The sequence below is a fragment of the Gallinula chloropus genome (genome assembly GCF_964237585.1).
Source record: "Gallinula chloropus genome assembly, chromosome: 17".
In the NCBI taxonomy this organism is placed as follows: domain Eukaryota; kingdom Metazoa; phylum Chordata; class Aves; order Gruiformes; family Rallidae; genus Gallinula; species Gallinula chloropus.
The window spans coordinates 10,906,864-10,928,293 of NC_140102.1; the positions used below are offsets into that span (position 1 = coordinate 10,906,864).

At 45.3% G+C, this 21,430-nt stretch overlaps 1 protein-coding gene across 2 annotated transcripts in view; it reads right to left on the reverse strand.

Annotated features, from left to right (window-relative positions):
* Positions 1-21,430, reverse strand: part of BCR (BCR activator of RhoGEF and GTPase) — a gene marked incomplete at both ends in the record, with an annotated part of 98,949 nt that overhangs the window by 25,067 nt on the left and 52,452 nt on the right. For both annotated transcript variants that reach the window (XM_084271866.1, XM_084271865.1), the window contains 6 exons: positions 5,303-5,443; positions 5,783-5,835; positions 6,735-6,795; positions 8,549-8,656; positions 12,211-12,396; positions 12,918-13,022. In XM_084271866.1, coding sequence (XP_084127992.1) covers positions 5,303-5,443; positions 5,783-5,835; positions 6,735-6,795; positions 8,549-8,656; positions 12,211-12,396; positions 12,918-13,022 — 654 coding nt within the window. The remainder of the gene's footprint in view (positions 1-5,302; positions 5,444-5,782; positions 5,836-6,734; positions 6,796-8,548; positions 8,657-12,210; positions 12,397-12,917; positions 13,023-21,430) is intronic.

Sequence of the window (21,430 nt, forward strand, 5' to 3'; positions counted from 1 at the left end):
CTGTGACACCTTTGCTCCATGGGCTTTCTCCAGAAGTTTGGGAACTAATGCCCACTTTGGTCAATTCCTCCCATCCAGGGCCAGCTACAGCTGCTCCTTTGGTGGCCTCCTGTTAAACAGGGTCTCCTGAAACATGAGGTCTTTTGGCTTGGTGATCCTGCTGTACATGACATACAACAGCCTTTGTGTGGGAAACACAAAGTTTCTCTACTAGCGTGTCTCTTCCTTGTTTCCAAAGATACTGTTTGCTGAGATTACCAAAGATGCTAAAGGTTTCTCAAAATACCCTGAAACGGTATACAGACCACAGAAACACCAAAGAAACATCCAAGAAAACTTAAGCCTGGGATCAGAGTGGCAGTACAGTAGCAGAGTGACCTCCTTTCTTCCACAGACAGCCCCTAGACTGCCAGGTGCTCATCTATAGAGAGATGTTCCAGGAGGCCTGGGGGAAAGGTTCCTATTTTGTATAACAGAGTGAATTAGGATCATGTTTAACCTCTCAAACTGGGCAGACTGTACCTTCTGTAACTCTTGCAAGGCTGCTGTACCGGTGAAGTATAAATCCCAAGTCTCCTTTCTAGGCCCTGCTTTCCTCTGCATGTTTTCACCTGCTTCTTCTCCCACCCACCTCAGTGCTCTGGACAAAAGAGCGCTCTCTGTACATCTTTCAGAGTTTGGATATCCAATTTGAATTGCCTATTGCTGTCCTCCTCCTCTTAGCTCTGTCAGTGAGCATCTCTCCCTCCTCTGCTACCAACCTCACGACTACCTGTATGCTCATCTGCTCATCCTACAGTGTTTCTGTGCTGTTTGCATATGATAAATCCTGCTGCTGTCACGTACCACTTAACTCCAGGAAGTGTGGCAGGAGACCAGCTTGCCTGAGATGCATTACAAAAAGCAGAATTGAAAATCTACTCATCCAGAGCCACAGCTGTACAAAAGGCCATCTCCTCACTTGTGTGCCGAGGAAAGAGCTCATCCGACGTGGTGACAGCAGAGGCCTGCAGCGTGCGTGGGTGAGAGGACTGGAACATGTGTGATGCAGGAGGAGGAAGGTAAAAGCAGGAGATGGGTATTGGCATATGTCAGTGAGGAAGACGTGGTTTGGCTTTCTGCAGAGCGTAGGAAGAAAACGATTCCGCGCGCGTGTGTGTGTTGCAAGACGAGCGCTGCAGAATAAAGGGATGCTCTGCCCAGGGAGATAAACTGGCTGCTCTCTGAGCATTTCAAAAGCCTTGCTTTTTTCATTCCAAAGCTTCTGTCACCAGGAGTGCTCTGACTCCAGCTGTAAGACAGTGTGAAGCATCCAAGATCATTTTTGATTGCTCTATTGCCAACATCTGCCCAAGGCCTCCAGAAGCAGTAGGCACCAGGCCTCAAGCTGTGCATGGCTGCCTGTGTCCGAGCTTAGCTCCCAGCTTTAGTCAGCACTTCTGCTCCCTTGCAAATGTCCTTTGTCCCTTCCCTTCCCTAGAAGGCTTGGCTTAAACAGGAGCCTAAGGCAGTGATACTCAGTCCCTTGGCTGCAGTTTATAGGCATATTTAGCAACATGGTACAGCAGCTTGCCAAGTAGCCTCTTCTCTATGGTGCAAGGGAAAAGGTACACAGTAACATAAGCAGATCCAACATAGGACCTAGTGGGTTTGATCCCAGAAGGAACTGCCTGTCAGTCCTCTTGTGTCTGGACTGGTGCTAATGAGACCAAACACCAAGCCACTCCACCAGTGAAGTGACCCAAATCTCAAAAAGGCTTTGTTTTCAGGCAGCTCCATTCCTCTACAACACTGTGGCATCACACAAATACCAGTGTGAGCACTTCAGAGAGGGTGAGACTGCATGGCCAGGGACAAGGCTGAATGGCAGCCACCACTATGCAGGTCTGTCTGAACTGCCCTGAAACAAACCCCTGCAAAGAGCATCAGAAGGAGCCACCATCTCCCAAATGAGCTCTGCAAATTTTTGCAGTTTCATTAATTCCTGCTTTACAAGAATGGGCAGAATTAGCTTGAAACACAAGCCGTCACTTCTGGCAGGGAAAGAAGACACAAGCTCTACAGTCATTTGCATCCAGGCTTAGTTGAGGAAAAAACCCCCCCACGCAGTCCATATACCTTCTGTGTTAATAAGACTAGAAAGGTTATCACCCCCTTCATCAGGCTCATAATAGTGGCACATGCTACACCTCAAAGCATTCGTTTTCCTGCTTCCCCAAGGGACCATCCCCAGTAGAACACTAAACAGGTTCCCTATTTAAGTGAAGAGGACAGTGATGAAGAAGGATTAGCAGTGAACAAATAGGATGTCTGCTCTGTGGTCCTAAGGGGTGAAAGATTCTCCACCACCCACACTGAGAGAGTCAGAAAGTACAGCACTACTCAGATGCTCCTTCCTTCCACACATTTGTTGGGTAATTTAGAGGGCTGGCAAAGTGGAGAGGTGCAGATAACCCAACACAAACCCCTAAAAAACTAAAACCACAGAAGTAGAAAGATGGGGAGAAAAGGAGGGAGCAAGAGATAGGGCTGGTTGGAAACAGACATGAGAGCCCAGCCAGAGCAGCCCTCCCTTGTGTAGCCTGACTAGGGCACTCCTGGCTCCTCTAGAACACAAGCTACAGACAGGCTGGCAGACAGCAATGACCAAGCTATGTGTTCATAGCCTTAACCGCCCAAAACTGCCCTCCCTGCTGCAGCTCTGTCTGTAGCTCTGGTGAATGGTTTTACTCCTTTGTGGCCATCTCCTTGCACTACCTGAAACACTCATTCAGCCCAGCACATGAAACCATCACTCTGCATCACAATAAACTTTCACTTTACATGCATATCTCTTGAATTAGGAAACAGCCTATGGAGCCAAGCAGAACCAGGGGGCTGGTGTGCAGGAAGGACACCTGACATCAGGCAGGAAGAGCAGGAAGGTCAGAACAAGTCAGTGCTCCCGGAGCAGGGAATCACTTTTTGCAAAGGGGAGGAATACTCTGCTGATGAGCCTGTAAGTCTTTCCTGACCCGCACTCTCCTCCTTAGCAGCCTGTCACTAGGGAGATTAACAACTGGCTGCTTTCCCTAGTTCAAAGCAATCCTGAAAAAAAGAGCTCAAGCAAGAGGCTGGTAGAGGAGATTTGACTCCTCCCCACAACACACTCAAAGGGGAAATATATTCCACATAAAAGGCGAGGACTGGGAGAAAAAGATAACTGAGATCAGCACCTAAGCAATACATGAGGGGAAAGGGCTGTTTTCCCTCCTTCCTTTCCACCAAGGAAATTTCAATGGGAGGAAGACAAATAATGAAAAAAGCCATCAAAGCAAGCTGGTGATTCATTAAAATAAGAAATGCATTATGCATTGAGAGCCGTCAATTAGGAGATGCAAACTGCACAGTGTCCTGCCACCCTAGGGGAAGCACAAGCAAGGCGAGTGGGAGGAAAGGATAAGTAGGAAAGGGAAGATTTACAGGCATAAACAAAACCCAGCTCTGACCCCAATCTGAGTAGCTTATAGGAAAGAGCAGCCATCACTAACCCACGCGGAGTAGCGAAGAGCAGAGAGGGAACATACCTACTCTCTAGACACAGAGTGGTGTTAACTGGGGTGTGACATCTTTGAAAAAAGTGGGATATTAGTGCCAAGTGAGTACAGCAAGTATCCATCACACTCCCAGACTGGAAGGTAAACTCTGGGAAGCATCAAAAGCAAGTCCTTCTCTTCCCTGGGCTCAGTGCAAGCTGTGTACAGTGAGGGAGAGCACAAAGGGATCCCAGTCCCCTTCCGCACACCTGCAGCCCTCTCCTGGGGTATGTCCTCTTCTCTACTGCCTCACATCCCACATGGAGTCACAGCAGCACCAGCGAGAATGTGAACAGCCCTGCTGAGCCCAATCCTGACAACCCTCCCCAGCTAACATCTGACAAACACACCATTCCAAAAGGAGATCATCAGGATCACCCTCCTGAGTCTGCCCCTTTGCCTGGGCTCTGGCACCTCATTAGGATTCTGCATGACACTTTTCAAAGCCTGCATCCCTCATTGAGATGCTGACAGACAGCTGGAGAACACAAAATGCACCCTCCCCTGTGAGGGGGCATTCTAGCCTGCATTTCTGCTATGACTCAATCAGCATCCGCTTTAATGAGGCCATCTACTATTGCTCAGGCCCTGGTGACTGATGTCTGAGCTTCTCCCTCAGCCTCCAATTGCTCAGCCCCTCCTTTTCTCAGCTGCAGACTTCCTCAGTTGACAAAATGAGACAATGAGCAAGACTTGCAGGACGAGGTGCCCCAAATTCCCAGTACTGCAGCTTCTAGTAAATCTCTGTCAGCTGAAAATCAGTTTAACAGCTAAACCCAAGCATGTTTAGCTGACAAGATTTGGGAATACATCACAAAGCTTCGTGGTATCTTAACAATCTCCTGGGCTTTGTAAAAGATGGTTTTGTACAGGTAATTTGGGTCACATTTGATCAGCCAGTGTCTCTAGCATGCTGCTGCAATTCCTCTCACATATATACTGAGTTGCACCTCTCGTCCAACCTCTTACATCCTCCTTTCTCCTAATACTTCTGTAAGCCCTGGCCTCTCCTCATCAGGAAGGACTGAATTACTTTCTGATGCAATTACAAGGCAGATGAATCAAGCCCACCGAGGCATGCAGGACTTGACCACTGTGTATCTCTATGCCCTCCTTGCACAACACTGTATGCAGGTAAAAGAACTGCACATCTTAACAGTTCCTGGGGTAGTCCAGCTTCTGGTAGAGCTGAGGGGATTTACATTACACCCTTGGGAATCAATCACCTCCCTTAGCTTTCCCAAACTATTCCATTTAATTTGCTTCCTATTCCCATTTATGACATTCTTCTCTGGAAATGAAGCTGTGGAAAATGAGTTTTATGGTGAGAATGAAGGTTCTGGAAAGTGGTTTTTCCCAATCTGTTTCAGTTTCTGATGTTTCCTCACTTTTTTCTCCTCCAAGGCTTCCTGTTTGGTTTCAGTTTGCAGGTAAAATATAAATCTGTTTAGCACATAGCACGATGCGTCATAGAAATTATCTATGACAGATGATTATAACAATGCTAAGGAAAAAAGTCTAATCATACTTTTTACTCTGAGTTTCCAAACTGTTTTCTGAACAGAAAACAGAGAGGAGCTGTACCACATCCTTCAGAGAACAAGGACACTGCATAAACTGTATCTTAGCAACAAACAAATTAGTAGCCTAACTTCCTAGCCCGCTCTACAGAAAAGGCACAACCAGTATTTAGAAACCAAGAAAATAATGAAAGCAGAAAGACTCACCTCCCCCTTCTTTACAGTCATGGACTGACGACGAGGAGTGATCTCCTCGTTGATACTGGAGAGGAAGTTCTGGGAGATCCGCAGAGCATCCTGCAGGAGTGGATGATCGGGGTGGCTCACTGGAGTGTGCTTGAGCAAGTCCTGACACAGGAACAGAAAGGACAGAACTGTGAGGAGCACTGGAAAGCAGAAAGGTCTGAGGGTCCCTAACTAGAGCGGTATGACAAGATGCTCCAGCTTCTTACAAATTCATGCAAGGATTTCTCTCTGGAGGAAGGGCTAATACCCTGCACTTCTTGGTAGCACCACGGAAGAAGTAGCAGGCTCATACCTACGGACTCCCCTTAGTGTAAAAGGAAGGGGCTCATACACAACGTGACAGGTTTATTTTTGCAGCTCCTGCAGCCCCACAGAAAATTTGAAGGGCAAAGAAGATAGGAAAGGGGCCTAAAGTTTCAAAATTGCCCTTCAGATACTTACATGCAGGACAAGTGTGCTGCGAGTCACTCGATCCACTGGCTTGTATAACAGAGCTGTGAAAAAAAAGGTAGCAGGAAGGTAAGGAAGAGGCACCTAACGACAACCCCTACAGAGCAACTTGTCCAATGCAACTGAATGTACAAGAAGAGGTTTATTAATCAGTGAGCTACTTGAAAATTCCCTTCTCTAAAGTTAATGTGCTGCACAGCCAATAAAACACACATGAATGCACAGAGGAAACAAACACGCTCCGTGGAAGACGGATGCACGCTTGTGAGCACGCCCTGCCACACAGTGGCTGAGGAGCAAGCAGGGTGGTACAGAACAGCTGCACACAGCATGGCACACTTCTGGCAATTCTCTGGCTGGCCCCACAGCTCAGAACCCAGCCTTGCACTCTTAAAGTTGCCAAGGAGGTCACTGAAACAGTGGCAGTGCATCCCCCCCTTTCAGGGGTTCAGCATGACATGATGAATGCTTCCAAATTCTAATAACAGGCCAAACCAGGAAGGCAATTAATGAGTATGGAAGCTTCTTATAACATGGGTTGTCTTCTACTTCTGTACATAGAGACAAGCACCATGGAACCTGATCTTGACCAGGCTCTCTAGATGCTACCACAGGGCAAAACCCATGTAACAATAATTGCTAGGATTGTGTTTATGCTATCACTGGGTAGCAGATGTTCTCTTAAAAATCATAGCAGCCCTTTGGTTAGCCTGGTTTTACCCAAAAGGACTGATGAGATTTTTGACTGGGCAGGGGCTTCCCCATGCATGCATGCAGTTTATTATGCACGAGCTCCACTACTTAGCAAAAGGGATCTCATTTCCCAGGTAGAGCCAGAAGAGACTCCATAACCTTCCAGCATTTCAAAAGAAAGAGTGGAGTTTTGGCAACAGTCTCCACACAGTCCTGACAAACCACAGTCTCCTGTGCATGGATCACTCACTTTCCAAGGAATTTTTCGTCGTCTGATCTTTAGATTCCTTTGTGCTTCTAGCCTTTAGATTCTAAAAGAAAAAGAAAACCCACGTAGCAGACAGTCAATCACCTTGAAATATGACATGGGAATGTAAGAGACTATCTGCTCCTCCAAGAGAGGGCCTAAGTGTGAATGGAGGACAGCCCTGCCACAGTTCAAGTGAGTGAAGGAAAAGCGTGCTTTCCTTCTTGGAACCTCCACCATTGCCACGTCATAGGCACCCACACATCTCAAACGTTAAGCAGTGCTCTTAGGAGCATATGTCAATAGAGATGCAGCAAAACAGGGAACCACCCATAGGAACAGGGATAGTGGAGATTTTTAATCACTTGCAGGGGAAAGACATGTCTGTAAGGATGCAGCTGTTGTCACAGCATGTGTACATCACCAACAGATAAAGCACAGGATTGGGATTCAGTACCCCCAGGTTATGTTTCCTTATACCTGTATTCAGAGCTGGGTGACTTGGACAAGCCAGCTCTCTTCCATGGCTGAGAAGGAACAATGCCTGTGAGACTTCTCTTTGCACATGGACCATGAAGCTACCTGCATTAACATGCTGAGCTCTGAAATCCTCACTGGGACACAAATGCAAAAATACCATCATCATAATTCCAAATACAGTGGATCCTAGCACGATTTCAGAGTTATCCTTCAGAAAACAGCAAGAAACAAGGATCAGATTGCATTTGCACAGGGCCCAGGACCCTGAGGCCTTAATCTCTGTTCTGTCTTTGAGGGACTACCACAACACTACCTGAAAAGACTGCCAGTAACAAATGGGAATGTCCATGGAATACATTCTAATACTGAAAGAAAGTATTAGAAGGGAAAGTTACATTACTGAGTTGCCACCACTAGAGCACAGAAGTGGTCAGGCAAAGGACCAGAACCTGATGGAAGTCCTCAGGAAGACATTTGCACTCTTAGTATAGCAGGTCCCTTGTGTATCCCCTCAGTATAGCCTTGCTTCCCTTGTTTCACAGAGGGAACATGTTTTGTTTTACCTCTTTATTATAAAATTCTCAACACATAGTACTGAATGTACGCAGGAGTTTGAGAGCAAAAAAAGCCCCCAGTATTATTCAGCTCTGATTATTTATCTGCTTGCTTTTAAGGACACATCCATGAAGTTCATGTTTTCTTGGCAACTGAGTCCTTCAAGGTATAATCACCACAATACAGACAGTCAAAGAGACCCTGTACTGCAGGCAAAGCTGGTGGCCTGGGAAGCCTGAAAAAGCATTTAAAACATTTCCACACAAGGTGCTCCTCTTACAGAGAGGAAACCAAAGCAGCCCAGTGAATAATATTACAGACTACAATTGACACATTTGCCTCTTTAAACAGAGCAATGCTCTCCTCCTGTCTGTGCCAGTGAAGCCTGCAATTCCACTGCCTTAATGTAAGCCATTAAGGATGGAAGGATGGCTTTTTACACCACAGTCAGCATCATCATTAGCAAGAGAAAGATTTGATAAACTCAAGCATAGCTTTCCCTTCTAGAAATCCATGAAGGTGGCACAGAGTTGGGAAGTTCAAAGCAATGCCAGTTTTTACACGACTCCCTGGGTGGGGACAGCACATAAAGGCTGTCTCTGTGATAACATTTATTAGCCATAAATCGCTGTAAGAACATGAGCTCAAACAGTGAGTCTACGGGAGCTCACAACTCCTCCTGAAGTCAGGGCTGCAGAGATACTTGGAGGACAGTCAGGAGTGACATCACAGGGTATTAGTCAGACCCAGACAGCTCGTGTGTCTGAATACCATCACATTACCTCAGAGATTTCAGCAAACTGAGCATTGGCTTGGCAGCATTTCTCTGCTGTCTCCATAGCAACTTCATAGTTATCCACAAAGGCCCGGTACACTCCCAGCTGGCTGGCCTGCAGGAAGCAAAACAAAATAAAATAAAGGCTGGAGAAGACAACAGTTTGGGATGGCCAGCCTCAGTACCTAATGACCAGGTCATGTTCCTTCACACCAGTGAATTGCAGGGAATGCCGAGCAGGCCCAGAAAGTGTCTCTCTGACCTATCAGCTTTGCTTAACCAGGGCAGATGCTCCCAAGCAGCCAGTTCCATCTACACTGAGCAGGTTCACTTGTGAAGGATATGGAAGCCTGTGAGAATGACACATCCTTATTACTGCCATCTATTTTTCCCTTCTGAGCTGCCAGATTAGTATCTATTAATATTTTAGCTCATTGATGTAACTGGAGGTGCTGGCTATTTGCCACAAAATATGAATCAGACAGGAATGATTCAGCCCAACAGCACAAATGTGACTCCAGTAAGCTCCTTCTTGGCTTTGCATGATGGGTGCGCTGAACCAAACGAGTTGTTAACCCACATCTGCATTAGTGAACACTGTTATCAGGGCAGCACAGGGCTGAAAATAAAGACTAGACATCCAGAGCACAACCTGTTTGGAAGGCAGATGACTGCAGCACTAGGTGACAGAAAGCAGCAGTTTTTCCAGCAGAAGGAATACACAAGTGGTCCAGAAGAAGATGGAGTGCAGTAATAAACCATTATTATCATCAAGTCTTAGCACTGACCCTGTTTGCTAACTTAGGAATTGCAGCCATATTCACACCAGAGAACATAAGATCCCATGCAGGAAATCCCTGGGTGGCTTCCAAGCTTGGCTGGATTGCAGAGCTGCTTTTGTGCTGTGGAGCTGCACAGGCTGTGCTGTAAACACAGCAGCTTGAATACGCTTGCAAGTGCCTGGTCAGTAGTAAGCCAACAGGTGGAGTGCTGTGAAGAGCTCCATTGAGGAGGAGTTTGCACTTCAACTTCTTACTTCTGCAACTTCCCTAACACTTCTGCCCAAGAGGTGCACAGGCAGAGCAGCTAATATCCCCACAGACAGTGCCCTTTTCCTCTCCTTCTCGCTCATAATCAGTGTGTTACAGCCAGGAGAACAATCCCTGTGCAGATTACTTCAGCTAACAGTGGTTAAGAAACACAGAGCTTATTCCTAGAGCACATTTTACTGAAAGAGTCCAAATTAATCTCAACCCTCATACAAAACAACATGGTTATGACTGAAGCTGAAGGAAACTGCACTCACTTATGCCAGAGGTGACCTGACCCCAGCAGTGTGGAGAGAATAGAATCTGTATTTGCCACAGGGGCCCCATTCTGTGAAGAAGCTGCTGTCAGAGTGACTGATCCTTTGCGGCACTTTTGACACTCAGGTTTGGATGATGCAGCTAACTAGATGGAACTTTAAAGTTTCTCCATTCCTGTGCAGCTCTTGGTTCCTGCTTCTCCTGAACTGTCTTTCTAAGCTTTTGCCTTCCTCTTCTGGACATGCTGTCATGAAAACACCTTTTCCATTAAAAGCTGAGCTTCCAATCAAAGCACTAATGCTCAGACACAGTTTTCATGCTGGTCAATGTTTTCTGAAAACAGCACATTGAAAAATTAAACAAGCTTTCATAGAAATAATTGTCTTTTGGTTAACATTTTTTCCATTCCCGAGAACTCTTGCTGATAATATTTGTTAAGTATCTTCATTTCTAAAAACAGCTCTAAAGTGTTTCCCTTTCTAGTTATAAATAACACACACAAATATTCCCCCAAAATAAGAAGCGTGTTTCACTCCCACATGCCTGGCATCTTTTTTTTTTCCTTAGTTTCAACAGGAAAAATGTGGAATAATAGTCACTGATGTTGGAAATGGATTGTATTTTATGCCAGTCAGATGAAATTCTAAAACTCCTTGCATGCACAACTAACTTCAGTCTACTGGTTTGCATGATATTAAAGAAAATTACTGTCCCTGGGGAACTCAGGATAACAACACAGATTCCAATGTTTATCATCAGACTGCATGACATGACCACAAACAAACTGTCTGCTCCAAAAGATTTGATGTGCATCCTGTATAGATGTCAGCTGGCTCCTGATGTTCTTGCCATCTCTCTCATGTAGCTGCTTCCCCCTGCCTGCCAAGAATTATTAGCTTTATCTCACCCAGCAAAGAGCGTGCAATTCCCACTGACACGGTACCCAACCGCCAGAACTGAAAGTGCTAAGCTGGCTCCAAGCTTCCCACACTAGGGCAGCTTGCTCCTTTGCTTCCAATACCAATCCAAGAAAATCAACGATTCCGTTAGGCACACACACAAGAATCAGGGGAACAGAAAAATAGAGTGCCCAGGGGCTTAACTCCTGGGCCTGTGATCTCTGTCAGCAAGAAATGGTCTGAAACAAAGGCCGAGTAGCTGCACAGTGAGTCAGAGCCTGCTCCACAGCCAGCAGGTGTAAAGAAAATATTCTTCAATTTGTGCTGTCTTCACTGCTGTGCTACTTTCAGTGCGGTTTGCGAGGCTTCCGCTTTCAGCAGCCTTCTGTAGCTCTGCTTCAGCAACCAGCAGCAGATGGTTGTGTCTTCTTAAACCAGTTGCTCAAATTGCATACCATGAACTACTCACCAAGGCACAAACTTGACCCCTCCTGGCTAAAACATGCTGGCAGTGAAAAGCAGATTCCCATATTTTGATCTTGAGCTGCTGACCTGCATGGAAAACATCATCTTCCAGGCCCATATTTCCCCTGCTCCATAGGGGCTGGGGCTGGGCTACACAGCTGCTAACAATTGAGTGACCCTGGCAAAGTGCACTCCCCATCCAATAAACCCCTCACTGGAATGTCACTCCTACCCTGAGAATCAGAGGCACCTCAGGAATGCAGAGATTCTTTTCTAAAAAGGAAGAAAACAGCTCCTTTAATCCTTTGCTCTCTGCATATGCTAGGGGAGAGGCTAAAGGGGCCAAAGGAATCTCCTAGAATGTAAACAATTTGTCATCTGGCTCAAACTCAGCAATTTTAATTCAGCCTCAGGAATATGCTGTATATGTCTTTGTCCTGTTCTGCAGTCAAGTGAATTTTCTTAAGGTTGCGCAGAGGACTCCCAGCAGGAGGCTGACTGCATCAGCACAGCAGCAAGGGGAATATCAAGGCCAGGACAGTGGTAGGAAAGCAAAGCCAAAGGTGATGATCATACAACAGAGAAAATCAGCACAAGATAGAGCAAAGCACCACAGAGAGAAGGAAGTATGTGTGAGGGAGCTCAGCAGTAAATGAGAAACACTCAGCTGTCAGTGTTAAAAAGCACCCTTTTTAACACTCCATCCTCCCATCTTGCTCTGAAGCAAATGGCTTGACAGGAGAGCAGACACCTGGAGATCCAACATCTCTGCAAGACTGCATTTGAGCATAGCTTGCTGGGGTCTTTAATTAAAGGCAACAAAACATCCACTTCTGCTGCAGGCCCTTCAGGACAATGTAGCAAAGCTAGAAGCCTCACACCTGATCCAGCTATGGGCTCTCATCCTTTTGGTCAATGTGCTGTCACCAAAGAGAAACATCCCGGGACCTGTGAGACAGAGGAGGTACCAGCAGCTTCAGGGATGGTAGCTGACTCACCAGCTTTTGGAAGAGGTCCCCTACTCGCTGCTGGTGACTCCACTGCTGCACCCGGGGCAGGAGCCCATCGTAGAATTCTTTGTGGATCTCGTAGAGCTCAGGCACTTTGAAGAATATTGTCTCAATCTGCTGACTGGTCAGCACAGGCTGAGAGGTGGTGGCAGCTGCTTTCAAAGGCTTCATAGGCTGAAATAAGGAATGAAGGAAATTGTTATCATGCAAACCAAGTGCTTTCACCCTTGCCACATTACAACACATCCCTTCAGAGCATTGTTTGTTGTCCTATTAATAAGTGATATTTGCATTCTCACAACTCCTAAAAGCTAGACATTAACAAACTCTCTCATGGGGATCAGCCACCCTGGTAGGTGAATTTTCCCAGGATATTAATGGTGTGATTGAAATCCCTTTGCACTCAATTTCCTTAATCTCTGTTTGACTGTACAGCAGCGTGTCTAATAATTAGCACAGGATACTGAAAGACAGGGCTCCTGGATCCTACCACACTGATAACTCCTTGGTTGTGCCTCCTACAGTCCTTTCTTTAAAGCTTCTCTTTCTTTACTGGAAAAGAGGAGTAAGAGGCAGCACCTTTTGCACCCAGAAACTTGTAACCTATGGTACATGAGGTTCTGGGAAACTGGCTGGAAGTAGCAGTGAGAATTCCAGAAGCAGTCTTTGAAGCAGGATGTGCCACCAGCACTTACCAGTAGCAGAGCCTCCAGGTGGCTCAGGTACGTTTCCTCACTGGCTAGGATTCCTGAGAGAACCCATTTTCTCATCTCCAGGCCTTTCTCCAGGTCTGGCTCACTCTGCAGAGAAGTTGTTAAGGAGAAAGAAAGGGAAAAAAAAAAAAAGAAAAGAAAGGGAAAGAAAAAAAAAGAAAAAATGAAAAAAGAAAGGCAGAGAAGAGAAAAAACACAGTAATGAAGACAGGGTAAAAGGTATCACCCAGCATAGTTGCTTTTTTGTTTTACTTTCAGACTGAAAATAAAAAATCAGCCAAACCAAAATCCTACCTGTTCTCAGTGTCCTGTTTCTAGAAATATGCAAACATAAGACATTAAAGAATTTTTTTATTTACTAGCAACTGATGTCACTTAGGTTATTTAGAGGTGTTAGATTTAGTCATCCAACTCAGGTGGCTCCATCAGGTATCCAGACTTCTTCACAAAGTTCAAAACACGGAACTTAAAATATCAAAAGTCATCCTCTTAAACAAATCCTAGGGACCCTTGGTTATGCACAGTTCACTCCCCCCTCCCCTGAGGGTTCTCTGTGATCTTACTCCAAAGCCATGCTTTTTCTATGCAGATGCTCATCCCCCCCACTCACACAGAAGTGCAGGAACACACCGTGGCTGCAGCCCGACTTTGCTGTTAAGATGGCTGTTCTTTCTCCCACTCCCTGCTATTCACTACATTATTTTTCAGTGCCAGCTTGCACAATGTCTATTTTTAGTTAGAGGATGGAATAATCAGCACTGCTTGGAATGCACATGCTGATTTACTTATTGGGATTCCATGAAGGAGGTCTGAACCAAAACAACTGAAGAAAGAGAAGAGAAGAAAAAATAAATAAAAACCCCCCAAACATTCCTGGACAAATGCACACACCAAGGGAAGACTAATGCCAAGCATGAAAAGAAGCAGTAATCTCCCCATTCAATTTCAACTAGCCTTCCCCTCCAAACCCTTACCTGAAAGTGTTTAACCTGATAAAGCAAAATGGAGTATTTCTATAAACTCTGAAGAAAGTGTGGCCAAACAACAAAAGGTATAAATCATAAGAAGCATTCTCTCCTTACAGGATCTTATTTCCCTTTCTTTTTATTTCTGCCATTCACAGAAATGGCTTTGTATGATTCTTGCAACCTTTTTATGCTGCTAAATGTCTCTGAGAATAGAGAAAGCAGCAGGGTCTGAAAGGGCAGGTACTTCTCAAGGGCTTTGGGCCGGTTGTTTGGGGCTCCATCCTACTCCTATTAATATACAGAGGAGTCTTCAGCTTATTGATTTCACCATCAGGAAGACTGGCTGAACATAAAAAGCCCTTCGATAGCTGACAAAAAAAGCCCTGTTTAGTTTAGTGTGCTATGCTTTGAACTCTGCCCATGCTCATGATGCTCATTATGGAGAGATGGTATCTTGGCTCTAGGTAAACTTAGAGTAACTATCACATTCTGAGTGTGACACTGAGCTTACACACCACACAAAGAAAGAAAGGGATCCTCGTGCTCCCATGTATTTCTGGATTCAGTCTCATCAATAACCATCCTGATTTTTAAACGCTTTCATTAAATTTCACAAGCTATTTTCTAGGTTAAAAGACCTTGCAGCAGCTACTTTATAAAAAAATTGTGAGGTGTCAAATACCACCACCACCTCTTAAATAAAAGTGGCAGAGAGAAGCTGTTCTAAGGAATTGAGTAAAATTTACAAACACATCAGGTACTGTAGTCATGGAAAGAAGAACTTGTCTTTGCATCACACCCCTTCAGTGAAGTTCAGGAAGAGCCACGGGTGCCTTTTAAAATCTTGAAAGGGCATCTCCAAGCAGCTAGGAATTTGTAATTCTGCAGCCATGTTCAAAAGATTTGAGAAGAATGCCAAACTACTTGGGAAAATGAATGCTGCAACTGATTCTGTGCATCTACAGAGCACCCCTGTGACTGCCTGTCATAGCTCAGTCAGAAGCATGCAGTAACATTACAAGCATTCCTTTTGATTTCTGTACCAGCAGTGCCTGGATGTCCACCTCACAGGCCATTTTGTAAGGCATGGTACAGACACGGAACCAAGACAGACAGCCCCAAGATGTTTAACAAAGATTGCCTTCATCCAAAGAGGCAGAGATGTAGCTGTCTGTGTGGAGCTCCCAGCAGCCCCGGTGCAAGAAAAACACAATATCTCCTGGTTTCCAAAGATTTTTCACACCACTTGCAAAAGAAAAATGCAGCTTCACAAAGAAGCATTGAGAAAAACTAACAGTGCTCCAAAATCCCCACTGCTGAGGATGAGGATGAGGTAACTGGTCAATATTGACACAGCACTATAATTATCTTTAGCAGGTTCTCTTGGAGGAGGTAAGGATTTAAAAACCAGCTGGGTACGTCTGTAACATCTGTAAGGAGCAGTACACAATAAGAAGTTATTTAAATGATTCAAACTTCCCCATCACAGCAGTGGCACAACAGTTTGCCTTATAGTACTGAGAACAGTTTTCCTCTTCACAAATAAAAGCTTTAATTAACAATCCAGTTCTTGCTGAGCACCGTCAGCTGACAGAGACAGCATTTTCTGCCTGAATGTTAATTTCCTCTCTTTTAAAGAGATGTGCTTTCAGACACAAACATCTCCCAGGACACACTAGAAGCTTTCCTTCCTGGCCATTACCACAAGGTCACTTTGCAAAGTCTACAGTATTGTCCTAACCTTTTTTAAAGAGGAGCATTTTCCGAGTGTGATGCTTGCACAACTCCAGCCTCAGATACAGCCAGCCAACACAGGGCCTGGCTGCTGTGAGCTGCAGAAACCCTCCGGGGAGTTCATCCAGCAATCACACAGCACATTACAAGGTTGCCAATACGGTACCTCAAATTTAAATACAGATTCCTCACATGTGAAAAGATGATGTCCTGCTGCTCCTGCCTCGTCAGGGATCGATACGACACCACGGCGCTGCGGCCTGCATTGTGCTGCCCCCAGAGAGCCAGCGCCCTGACACAGTTTCCTGCTGAGGGAGGCCTTTTCTCACAATGTCATCTGTGGCTGTGCTGAGCAGCAGCTCTTGCTGCTAGATAAATGTCTGGAAAACAGCCCCTGTCCTCCTTCAGCCCCAGTGCTTGCTAAGGCACACTTGTTACGAAACTTACCCCAGGGCTGAGAAGTTCACTGGGAGCTGGTGCCAACATCAGGAGGAAAAAAGAGCAAGTTTATTATTTGGCATCACAACGTTGCTTCCTTACAGAGTTGGGAACAGGCTCACCTGCTCACCCAAACCAGGACAGAGCAATTAGCAGGCAGAGATACTGTGAGACTGTCCTTCCGCTCTCCCCGTGCAGCCTGCCAAGACGCCGTGCACCCAGTGCCAAAGGCATTTTCTGCTTTGCCCGTATCTGACAAAAAAGGGAAGCAAAGAGCTACACTGTGACCACAACAGCTCACTGACTGCTCTGTCTCATCACTCCAGGCAGAAGGCACATCCCAGGCACAGGTATCAAGCTCCCCACCAGTTTAGGCAGACATTCCAAGGCTGAGGACTCCTTTCCCCTACCCTGGAAAGGAGGAAGGATGCAGGAATCTTTGAGCTACTTGCAGCAAGGGGAGGAGCCGGTACCACATCTACCAGACCAGAGTAGCTAGGGAAAAATACACCTATTAACCAAAGTGCAGATGGGCTGTTCCCAGTAGGATGTGGGAGCAGCCTGTATTGGCAAACTCTAGCCACTCAGCAGGGAGTGCCAGGTGGTCAGCAGTCCGTCCCACACTTCCTACCTAGCTTGGTTAGCCTGGTTTTTATTTGTACAAGTCTGACGAGTATTTAGTGTTCTGACTGTCCCTATATCTTTGATGCCCATATTAATTCCTAGCCTTCTTCCACTGCCCTTCCATCTTTTGGCTACCCCTCTACCCACATGTTTCAGAAGAAATCCATCTTACAAGACTATCTCAAGGGGTAGCAGCCAGAGCATTCCTGTCTGTCTGCCATGGGAGCTGTGAGGACCCAGCATCTAGCCCGTTCTCAACAAGCAAGCAAGAAGTCAGGGCTCTGCTTCCACTCCTCATGAAAAACAATTTTAAAAAAACAAACCAGAAAACAAAGATGAAGGTGGAAAAAGCCATATAAAGGAAGTTTCACAGGTGTCTCATACCTATCCTGGTGTTTTCTTCTCAACTGCATGGTGCTACTTGCAATTCCAAAGACTTAAAACCCAAATGATTGAGTCACAGTTTTAAGTGCAATCTTGCAACCTGAACCAAGGCCATTTTGAGTGGTTAGAAGCGCTGACAAATATTGGAGAGCGTGCATACACTGGCCCCGAGCCATGGCTGTTTTGAATGTGTTTACAGCTTGTCAGCCCAAGTACTTTAGTTTACTAACCAGGTTGGCATCGCGTGTTGTATTCAATTACTGCAAGTCTGAGATCCACCAGCTCCAAGGATTAGACAGATTCAGCTCTTCCCCACTCTGTTTAAAGAATTCAGGGCTTGCTGGATGTTGTTTAAATTACCAGCAATAATTGTTTTCTTGCAAATGTTAAAAGAACGCAGATTAAGAGTCTAGAAACCACAACACGTAAGATTTTGCAAAGTGGTTGCTGCCGGCGCAGCTCTGCAAAGAGAATCAGTCATTCAAAGTGGGCGTATAAAAGGCACTTTAACACTCAGACCTTCCTTTGGTACAGCGTGTTCATGTGCTGCGCAACCAATGTGTTCAAAGGAGAGGCTTCCCGTAAGGACAGCTCAGAACCTCACAGAGAGGCTGACAGCCTACAAAAGAGAAAACCTATTCATTTCGATTTTTAAAGTGTAAATATCTTTGAAAGCTTCTGCTGAACAGGCTGGAGATGTCTCATTGTCTCGGTGATATTAAACAGGGCAAATTCTGTAATCAAGCGAATCGTGCTCCACGCAGGGAGGGGAAGGAGCAGGGAGAGGAGCCAACATTATTTATAACATGAGTAGTGGTGTGCCAGCTCTCCTCAGGAAGGGCTGTACATCCAGGCAAGGCCCTGGATCGGCAGAGTTGGAGAAGAAAAAGGAAAAGTTGCATCTGTTGGGGGTGGTGAGGAGAAAGTGACAATAAAACAAAACAAACAAAACCAAATACTGAGAGGAAGGAAGGAGAAAGATTTGGAAGTGCTGAAGAGGGAAGGCCAAGCTAGCAACAGTGGTACCAAGCAGAGTGATAATCCCATTTTCTGATGTAGCTTCAGATGTCAGCTTTTCTGGGCCACCTTGGGACCAGGCTAGGAACAAAGTCTACAACCTGCTCTTCCACAGCCCAGCTTTCCGCATAGCTGGCAGATAGCAAGAACAAAAGAATCTGGTCTAAGGACTGACAATGATTGCCAATGCTGCGCCAACCGTGCCCTGCACAGCAGAAAAGGGAAGATGATAAAATTCTACCTGGAAATCTCCAAGTAGCAGCCAACTTCCCGCCCAAACAGAACAGAAGGTAGCAGCCAGTCCCTGAGCTTTAGTGCTTCTGCCTCCCTGGGCATGATATATACAAAAATTGGAGAGATGTATTTTGGCAAAACACTCATCTTCTAAACTCTAGAAAAGCGACTCCCCTGATTTCATGGGGCATGGGACCAGCCTTGCCTTTCCACTGGCTGCCCTGCACTCCTTTGAGCGAGCAATCCTGAAAGATCTTTCTTATTTCTACTCTTCCCAGCAGCGTAATCTCTCCCAGGCAAGCAGCAGCAATAAGATCACAAGGGCTGAAGCTTCCCATCCTCTCTCTGTCTCTTTAACCTCCAAGCTGCAAGCTACCCACTCCAAAATACTTGGCAGTAACTCTTCTCTAGTGAAGGGTATCAGGCATTGTTTTTTCCATCTGTCCCAACATTTTCCAGTGCCCCAAGAATGCTGCAGCAAGTTCTCCCTCTGTCTTCCTCTAATTCTATCCAGGTACCGTCTCCACTTTTCATCCTATCTGGAGGGGGAAGACAGACACATTCTCTCTCTGGGAGTGAATTATCACTATCTATTACAAACACTGTTTGAAAACTTCTGAAGCCACCAGCACTGCCTTATTCTGCAAACATTTGGGCTGATATTTTCCAAGAGTTTTCCAGAATATTTTGAAATTTCAATCACAACAGTTCAACTGTTACAGAAAGCAAGGTTCAGGAAAATTAAATGACTTCTCAAGTTAAATAAACAAACAAACACTTGTGAAACCCATTTGTCCTTTTTCCTCTTTCCCCTGTCAGCTTGCTTCAGAGCAACAGCCAGAGTTTGGCACAAGCGCTGGCTTTATGCCAGGATATGCATCAGCCACTCAGCATGAGATTCTGGAAGAGCCAGAAGAGGGGGTATGACCTACCTTGCTCAATGCAAACATTTTTTAAGGCCTCCTTACCACAAAAATGAAGAACCAGAGATGCCAAGATCCACACTGCGAACACCCACATTGATTACACCCTCTCTGGGTCACAGGCAAAACTAATGCTGGTGCACCTTTTCTCACCCTCTCTGGATAGCAACAGAAGTTTGTGCAATAGCAGGTGGAATACTGATACATAAGAGGTGGCTGAAGCAATGCAGTTTGGAGGTAAGACCAGCCAGTGTATTTTTGTCTGCTTATATGATGCAGGTGGTAGGGGGAGAATTGGAATACAGATCCCAAACAACAAAGTGCAGAACATCAACAAACCTTCTGGAGATCAGTGGTGGCCCTCACTTCCTGGAAAACAGAACACAAAGTGCTGGGACTTGGTCAACCCACAAACTGAGGGAACAACTTGAGACCCCTTTGCAAGGAGTCCAGGAGGTGTCCTTTCATTCTCTTTTGGAAACACTGCTTTTGCCACTGCTCTGTGATGGTGGGTAGACCAGGTAGAACCCTGACACACTACCCAGCCAAAGGCTATAGCTGCTATAAGGAGATGGGAGGACTTAGTCAACACTTAGCAGAAAAATACAAAGCCCAGAGCAAACCCATAATTAAGTCAAAGCAAAATGTCCTTAATATCCAGATAGCAAGAACCGAGTCTCCAAGAGGAATGCTGGTCTCACAGATAAGGCAGATGAACATCACACCAGATTGCTGCTATGGGATGCTGAGCAAGTTACACAGAATTACATTAAAAACAAACAAACAAAAAACCCCCCAGCATTGTTTGTAGCATTTTCCATTCTTTGGGTGCCCAACTGGAATGTTGCTAACTCTTGGTTGCAAGGGAAACTGAAGGGATTTTACCCTCAATGTGAAGCAAACTGCAGAAAATTATATATCTCACATTAAGCACCCAAAATCAGCAGATGCTTTCACAGATTCACAGAATCACAAGGGTGGAAAAGACCTTTAAGATTGAGTCCAACTGTACCTGTCCTCTACTAAACCATATCACCAAGTACCTCATCTACCCGTCTTTTAAACACATCCAGGGATGGTGACTCAACCCCCTCCCTGGGCAGCCTGTTCCAGGTCTTGATAACTCTTTCAGTGAAGAACTTTTTCCTAACATCTGATCTGACCCTGCTCTGGCACAAGGCTTATGGCTTTTTTTATGTTCTGTCTGCCTTGATTCCTGTGGTCAGTGAACATCCCATCCTCTTATCTCACAGGAACATCTCAAGGATAATTAAGACCTGTGTAGCATTCCAACTGTACTCGGAGTTAATGGTCATGTTGGAAGGAAATGAGTACTTTTGTACTCAGAGGAGAGTTTGCACAGTGTCCTCTAAATAAGATGGACACAGAGCTCTAGAGACAAAACATTGAATCCAGTGAGTATCATTGATGATATACACTGAGCAATGCAGGAGCCCCATAGGAAAAAAAATAGAACAGGATTGTGTGACTGGAAGTTATCATACTGATTCCAGACAAGGCAGTGGGCACAAGGTGAGGCTGGGAAACCTGACTCGTTCTTAACTTGTGAGTGACTTCACAATCTTAGTATTTTATCAAAGTAGTGAATACAGTGCACGTCCTGTGTGGTTACATGTGGTTAGCTGTTCATTTCTATACTCTGGTCATAAAGATAATCCAAAATTTTCAGCAGTAATTGCAGGCTCCTAAGAAAGAAGTAAAAGGGCAAGGAGACAACTATAAAAGCAAAAGCATGTCAACAAAACAAGTGTTTTCTGCTAATCAACTGTAGTGAAAAAAGAAAATAGAAAAGTCCCATGAGCTGGTATTTCTGGTCCAACACATTTTATGTCCTTGGCTCAGCACAGTGTGTTTGACAATCTTGTTACTAATGTCTGAGTGGCATTGTTATTTGTGAACTACTTACAGACAGGATCAACTGAAGCAGTTGAGGCTCACGATTAAAACCCAAATCTGCATCAGGACACCTCTTTCTTTCAGAAGCCACAAAACATCTTTTTAAAGTCAGAGAGAAGAAAGCAGCCATGTTTAAAAATATTTGTTAAAAGGCAGCCTTCTAGCATTACTAAGGTAAAACTTTGAAATTAACTACTGTTAAATGCTTATGAGGCAATATTCAAACAAGATTAAATATTAGGCAGTGTCCCTTCCA